This window comes from Merops nubicus, unplaced genomic scaffold (assembly GCF_000691845.1).
Source record: "Merops nubicus isolate BGI_N331 unplaced genomic scaffold, ASM69184v1 scaffold40144, whole genome shotgun sequence".
Classification (NCBI taxonomy): domain Eukaryota; kingdom Metazoa; phylum Chordata; class Aves; order Coraciiformes; family Meropidae; genus Merops; species Merops nubicus.
In genome coordinates this window covers 529-7,381 of record NW_008605658.1, presented here as the reverse complement: position 1 = coordinate 7,381, position 6,853 = coordinate 529, and the positions used below count along the sequence as shown (strand labels likewise).

At 46.9% G+C, this 6,853-nt stretch overlaps 2 protein-coding genes across 3 annotated transcripts in view; one reads left to right on the top strand and one right to left on the bottom strand.

Moving 5' to 3' along the window:
• SQSTM1 (sequestosome 1) overlaps positions 1 to 3,753 on the top strand; it is a 4,104-nt gene extending 351 nt beyond the window's left edge. The window contains exons 2-7 of one of the 2 annotated variants that reach the window (XM_008939385.1): positions 569 to 798; positions 917 to 1,073; positions 1,532 to 1,621; positions 2,143 to 2,387; positions 2,628 to 2,835; positions 3,462 to 3,753. In XM_008939385.1, the coding sequence (XP_008937633.1) occupies positions 569 to 798; positions 917 to 1,073; positions 1,532 to 1,621; positions 2,143 to 2,387; positions 2,628 to 2,835; positions 3,462 to 3,619 (1,088 nt within the window). In that variant the 3' untranslated portion in view covers positions 3,620 to 3,753. The remainder of the gene's footprint in view (positions 1 to 568; positions 799 to 916; positions 1,074 to 1,531; positions 1,622 to 2,142; positions 2,388 to 2,627; positions 2,836 to 3,461) is intronic. The other variant, XM_008939386.1, reaches the window with a different exon arrangement.
• Positions 3,754 to 4,387: 634 nt separating this feature from the next.
• LOC103772069 (UPF0544 protein C5orf45-like) overlaps positions 4,388 to 6,853 on the bottom strand; it is a gene marked incomplete at its 5' end in the record, with an annotated part of 2,783 nt that continues 317 nt past the window's right edge. The window contains 5 exons of the mRNA XM_008939387.1: positions 4,388 to 4,455; positions 4,714 to 4,966; positions 5,364 to 5,451; positions 5,697 to 5,833; positions 6,122 to 6,191. Of these exons, the coding sequence (XP_008937635.1) occupies positions 4,388 to 4,455; positions 4,714 to 4,966; positions 5,364 to 5,451; positions 5,697 to 5,833; positions 6,122 to 6,191 (616 nt within the window). The remainder of the gene's footprint in view (positions 4,456 to 4,713; positions 4,967 to 5,363; positions 5,452 to 5,696; positions 5,834 to 6,121; positions 6,192 to 6,853) is intronic.

Below are 6,853 nucleotides of genomic sequence, written 5' to 3'. Positions count from 1 at the left end.
CGCGGCTGCCCAAATGCCAGCCACTGTTGTCAGGCTGGCTCCCTGGAGACTCTAGCCTGGCATTGGTTTCTTTAATAGTCACAACAATGCGTTAAGAAGCCTTAACTGGGGCTTATTCTTAACGCGTGGTTGGTCCCTAGTCCCTTTTGCTCATTAGATACCTGCAGAGCTTTATCTGCAATCCATCTAGTGAGTCACTGTTGTCCCTGTTGTCATCTGTTATGCCTCCCGGCATTTCTTCTGAACTCCCTCCTCAGAAACATTTTGTTCTTGCAGTTCTTAGGAAGGTGAGAGAAGCCAAATGGGGTAGGGCTGTACTAATCTAAAATAAACATGCCAAGAGACTGCTGAGGATAAGGTGTGCCCACTTTGAGGAGCAGGTATCTCTGTGAAACCCCTTCATGCTTGGTTTAAGTTCTCTTACATGTGCCCAGCTTGGGTTTGACAGCCAGTGTAAAAATAAACTGACCTAGTAAACCAATACTGCTCTGACATGGGCTGTTTGTGCTTCCTTCTCTGCCCGATTTCCAGCCTTTAAATAGTAACCTCGTCCTTGTTTCCTTAATAGAGAAGAAGGAGTGCAGGCGGGAGCACCGCTCGCAGTGCAGCCAGGAGCCTCCCCGGGACATGGTGCACCCCAACGTCATCTGCGACGGCTGCGAGGGACCCGTGGTGGGGGCCAGGTTCAAGTGCACTGTCTGCCCAGACTATGACCTGTGCAGCACCTGTGAGGGCAAAGGCATCCACAAGGAGCACAACATGGTGATGTTTCAAAGCCCACTGCTAAATCCATTTGAGGTGAGCAAAATCTGTGGAGGGGAACTAATGAAGGGGATAGTCCTCCAGTTTAAGCTGCAAGACTGAGTTACAGAATGTGGCTGTGTGACCAGAGTCAGATGAGCATTACCCTTTACAGTGGCTTCCCCGAGGACGCTGGCTCCGTAAGATGCGGCACGGTGTCCCACCCTTCCCGTGGATGCACTGCTGGGGGTACCCTGGCCCTGCAGCTCCCTGCCAGAACTCAGAACAAGCCCAGGCCAGTGCTGCAGCCTCCAATCCACCTGCTGCAGAAGGTAAGAGGAGGTGCCCTGGTAAAAAAGGTGGTGGTGGAGCCAGATTAACTGAGGTTCTGCAGCACAGGGTAGAACCTGAGTGGAAAAAGATATGGGAACTAATCTAATTTGCTTGAAATGGCACCTTTCAGCAGAGTTGGGATTATTTTATGGCATGCTTGGGCCCGTGCAGTTGATGAGGAATGCAGAGTATCAGGGACCGAACCAAGCCGAGCTGTTAGGTTAAGCATGTCATACTCCACATCTGCCTTTCAGCATGGCTAATGAGCCTTAACAATGCTAATGCCACTGGTTGTCTGTTCCAGAGGTAGCTCAGTTAGTTTTTGTCCCTGTACTGCCTTTGTTGTGTAGTGTATGTGAGTGACAGGAAACGAGCACCAAGATCCAACGGGGATACACTTTGTAGGTGCTTTTTTCCTCTGAGCTTCTATGTGTGCTAATAGAAATTGTTTTTCTAGAAGCTTCTACTAACAGCCAGCCTCAGGACCCCAATGTCACCTTCTTAAAGAATGTTGGGGAGAGTGTTGCAGCTTTTCTGAGCCCCTTGGGTAAGTGATTTACAGTTTATCCAAATCCCTAAGACTGGCTTAAAAGCTCCTTTTAACAGGAGCAGCAGTCAGATGTTGTGGCTAATACCAGAACTACTTCATGCTACTAAGCCTCGAAGGCTTAATTTACTCCTAGGACTAATAATGTCTAGGCTTAAAACAGCCACTCAGTACCTTTTAAGAGCCCTCCTTTGGGAGAAAAAGGAGTTTTTGTGAACATGTCACCACTGTAACACTAATTTTAAGCCTGTGGTGACTCAGGAGTTTGCCTGGCTTACGAGGATGTAGATAACTTGTGCCCTGACCCTCTAAATGTATGGCTTGTCTGTCCAGAGGAAGATGACTTTTTGGTGCTTTTACTAGTCTGTTCAAAGAATGCTTTGCATTTTAATTCTTCCGTGTTACATGGCAAGCTGTAGGATTACAGAAACCTTACAGCATTAGATCAGGATTGATCCATGCTCATGTAGGATTGTGCTTTGGAAACTCTCTGAGACTCTCCATCTCAAATACCCTTCTAGGCATTGAAGTTGACATCGATGTGGAACATGGAGGGCAGAGAAGCAAGGTGACTCCTGCTTCTCCCAGTCCAGAGAAGAACAACAGTGCTGAGTCCAGCAGTACTCTTAACCAGAACGTTCAGACCAAACCAGACTGGAAAAACACAGATCCTGCTACAGAAGTCAATGGTGTTGCAGAGCAGATACAAGACATGGTGATAGATCCCGTGCCCACACAAATGGATGATGGGAGCTTCCAGTCCCAGGTACAGGAGCTGTGATACTAGTGTAATAATGCTTGCTGAGCCTTTCCTAAAAAGGAAGGTAATCATTAGTGTGCATTGTGGGACTGAATATTAAGATGTCAGCAGATGAAGTGATACATGGCACCTTTGCTGTACAGATTTACAGCAGAGGTGGTGGGACTTCTTGTGGATGGAACTGTTTGCATTAAAGGCAGAGAGTAGGAGCATGCATCCTACCTGGATCTTTTCTTTCCATTTCAGGAACACAGTGAGTCCAGCAGTTCAACAGGGGGTGATGAGGACTGGACCCACTTATCTTCCAAGGAAGTGGATCCTTCTACAGGTGAGCTGCAGTCTTTACAAATGCCAGAGGCAGATGGTCCCAGCTCCCTGAATGTATCTCCGGATCCTCCCCAGCCAGGACCTACAGGACTGCGAGAAGCTGCCCTCTACCCACATCTCCCACCAGGTATGAGAATGTGCTCAGGTTTCATAGCTGAGAGTAAACTTAATTCGGGAACTGCCAACCTGCCTGATGTAAGCAGACCCACTATGAGAGGTGGTAGAAGCCAAGGTCACAGAAGTCACAATCTCATCTTGCCCATAACTTTGTTAGCAGGCACGGCAGCTCTGTTAGAGACCAGGGGTTTCTCTTGAATGTGGGCAGCTAGGTCTTAACAAAGCTTCTGACCTCAGACTAGTAAGTCATTTGAGGAACATGAAAGAAGGTGGTATTGCAAATGACATTCTTGCTATGTACTCTTCAAGAGAGCCTCTTGGGGCAGGATGCAGGCTAGTACATCTGTCTTCAGGACAGCATTCTTCTGGGGGGAGCCAGTAACAGTGGACCAGGCCACTGAACTGAGATCAGCAGCAGTCCTACAGCAAGGCCATCCGAGTGTGACCTGGCAGTTTCTCAGCGAGTTATGTATCTTATCTCAAACACCCTGGGAGACAATGGAGGGCATGTCCTTGTGGCATTTACTCAGTTACACTAGATTTACTAAGATTAGTGCCAGCCTACCTACTCTGTGGCACTGGAGCCTTGGCTGGTTTGCCAATTACATTAAATACTTCAACTTCTTCTCTTCACAGAAGCAGACCCTCGCCTCATTGAGTCTCTATCCCAGATGCTCTCTATGGGCTTCTCTGATGAGGGTGGGTGGCTCACTCGACTCCTGCAGACAAAGAACTGCGACATCGGGGCAGCACTAGATGCCATCCAGTATTCCAAGCAGACACCTCACTTGTAGGAATCCCACCAAAAGCACTTTGCTTCTAACTGAAATCAGACAACGCAGTACAGCTCATCAGTTCTTCTGTCTGCCAAGAGTTTCTGTCTCATGTTCCCAAGTGCTTGTAGAATGGAGGAAAAATAAATGCTACTTCCTGTGATCAGTCTGTGTGAGTGTTCAAGTATCACAGCTGTATTACCTTGTCTGCTGGGACTTAGCCCCATCCCTCCCCTCTTAACTAAGAACAAGCTGTCAGGCAGCTCCCTGTGCAAGGCAGGCAGCCCAGGACTGTTGGCCCATCTTTTTGCACATACCTCACTGTACCCTTGGGGCTGTGCTTCTGAAGAGGAACCAAAAGCTTTGGTGTCTCTGAAGCCTGCTCTAGAAAAAAGGGTTGCTATGGGAGATCTGGACAAGGAGGTAATACAGAGGAAAAAAGAGCTGTACTTGGTCATGGGGAGTTAATCACAGAATTTAATTGTACTGGCCAGGAATCCTTAGAGCCTGGGAGCTTTCTCTTTGCAAGCTGACCTACTTCCAGTCTTATTTCTAGCTTAGGAGGTTGCTTGACAACACTGTGTAACCTTTGTACTTGTCCACTGCACTAAATACTCTCCCTCCACCTTCATACCATTCCCCCAAACACAGCCATAAAACAAGAAAATAGCTTTAATATTGCAGAGTTGTAAGGCTACATCTTCACTTCAGAAATCTCACCTCACTATTCAACATACCAAATACAAGAGAGACACAAACCAGGAAGCTAATGCCAAACATGCCTGAACTTCAGAGATCATCATCAAATTCATCACCAGTGCAGAAAAGGTGCAGAGAAGTGGTGCTAGGCTGTGGCCCTGTGTTAGAGAGAACATGGGTGTTCACCCTCCCTGGGCTGCCCAAACAACACCTTCCTGCAGTGGCCTCTACAACACCAGCCCCTGCCCTTATCCAGTGGCTTGGATGTTCTTTGACCAGCATCTCCTCCACTGGGCAACTGGGGCTGGGCACCACGGTGCCAGGCAGCTTTGAGGCAAGCTGCTCAGTGCTAGCAACACACTTAAACTGAGCTGGTGGAGTTCTTCCAGCCTGTTCTGAGCATCCACTGGCCCTACCAGTATCTGCTGCAGTGGTGCTGCGTAGCTCCAACCTTCCACTGCCCTCCTGTGGTGACAGGGTGACCCTGGCAGCATTTTCACTGTAGTTTTCAGAACACGAGAGGAATTTTTCCCACTTGGAGGGTTTGGTATGAGCAGTTGGAGTTTGTGTATTCTCCTCAGGCACCACAGACTCACTGACAGCAGGAACCATCGTGTCTCCAGAAAGAGCATCTCCATCACCTGGATCACGTACTAAACATTTCTGCTGCTGTAAGAGGAAAGAGCTTGGTTACAAATCCAGTGCACAGGGCTAAGCTGCACAGAAAGAGGCACAGAAAGAGCACTTGGGTCCTTCAAATGCACCCAAATTCTCACCAGCCCTCTGAGGCAGTGCAGTACAGGCTGCAGCTGTGCTGATGGAAGGTTCCAGCTCAACTGCTCAGCCTGCACAAAGTGGTGTTGTTAATACCTGACTAAAATCCTTTAACCTATCACAGAGAGAAACTCCTGACACAATTTTCTTCTCCTTCCCCACTCATTCAAATAGAAGAGCAGAGGAAGACTCATAAAAATTCAAAATTATGACAACACAGAAGAGGTCAGGAGAACACTGTTTTGTTTTTCTGACAGCATCTTCTACAACTAAAATACCCCAGTGCTTTTACCTTTTTGGCTTGGTATGCAACCTGGAAAACTCTATTTTCTTCCTCATACTCCTCAACATCACTGGAGAGGAAGCTGGTCTGCCATTTCCTGGCCAAGAAAATCATTCACAAAGAGGAAGGATTAGCTCTGCTGTGATTTTTTTCTCAGAAATCATCAGAAATGTTCATAAAACGCATGGCTCTAGCAATAAGTGAAGTTTTACCACCAAATACCAAACCCCTGCTCAGCTCAGGCTGTCCCTTGCAACCTGCACTTTGTTCAGCTATCAGAGATGAGCTACCTCCAAAGCCACCACTTGAGGGCAGGAATTAAAAAGCAAGTTCTTTCTGTACCTTTTTTGTTCCACAGCATTCTTCCTCTGTGAACAGAGCTGGGGCCTTTCTGTACCTGCCTGGTCCTCCCCACATCCCTCATCTTCACTGTCCTTGTCCAGATATTTACTCCAGCGACTGACCTCTGCCCTTTCCTCCTACAACATCAGAGAATTACTGAAAACAGAATACAGGCTTCTCAGTTTTGGCATTGTTCTCTACGTGCCAAATGCCTCAAACCACAAGTCAGTTCAGGACACGTTCCTGTATGATGTCCCCAGGGTCAGTATGCCAGTGGAGCAGAGCTCCTGTACACATCCCATCCTCTCTCTGCTCACACACAGCATTTCAGCTGCCTGAACCCACACAGAGGGGTCACCAATTTCACTTTGACTCACCCAGGTGAGTCTCAGTTGGTGTTTCCCTCTGCTTTGTTGGTACCTCACCTGCTGGAATGAACCATCTTCATGCTGGGATGATACACTTTTGCTGCCACTTACAGAGTCTTCTACACACCTAAAAGAGAAGTTTAAACAAGTTTCTAGAACATGCTTGTCTGTTGATTTATAATTTTCAGATACCTAGTCATAGCACTGGGGATTGGATAGGAAGCGTGGCGAGAAACACTGGAGAGGCTGCATGCCAGAAGTAAATGGTCTATTGAAAGCAGAAGTTAAAGGAAGGATTTGCAAGATATATTGCCCAAATACTGGGAAAAAAAAATCTATTTAGAGGGTAGCCCTCCTTTCTGTATGGAGTAGCAAATTCCATCTAAAGCCACTAATCATGAGGTGATAAATTCTCCCCGATCATAACTAGGGATATAAGAGCATGTCTTTGGGACAACAGCTTAAACCCACTAATTATATCCCCAGCAACTAAGGGAAAAGGGAAGTTATTTCACAACGTTTTTAATTTCACAATGTTTTGAGAACAGAAATAGCAACCTTTTTTGATGAAGTGAACAAACAATAAGTTTTCCTCCCAAAGCTTAACCCTGAGGCACTGAATTTACACAACTAAGTTATCTAACCAGCTTTGACTGACTGCTGAAAATAAGCCTGAGTAAAGGGAAGCTGGACCAGTTCAAGCCCAGTTCAAGATTAGAGGACTTGTAAACACATTCAGGAATGAAATAAACAGGAAAGTGCAACTCAGATGTTCCAGCCCAGCAGGAA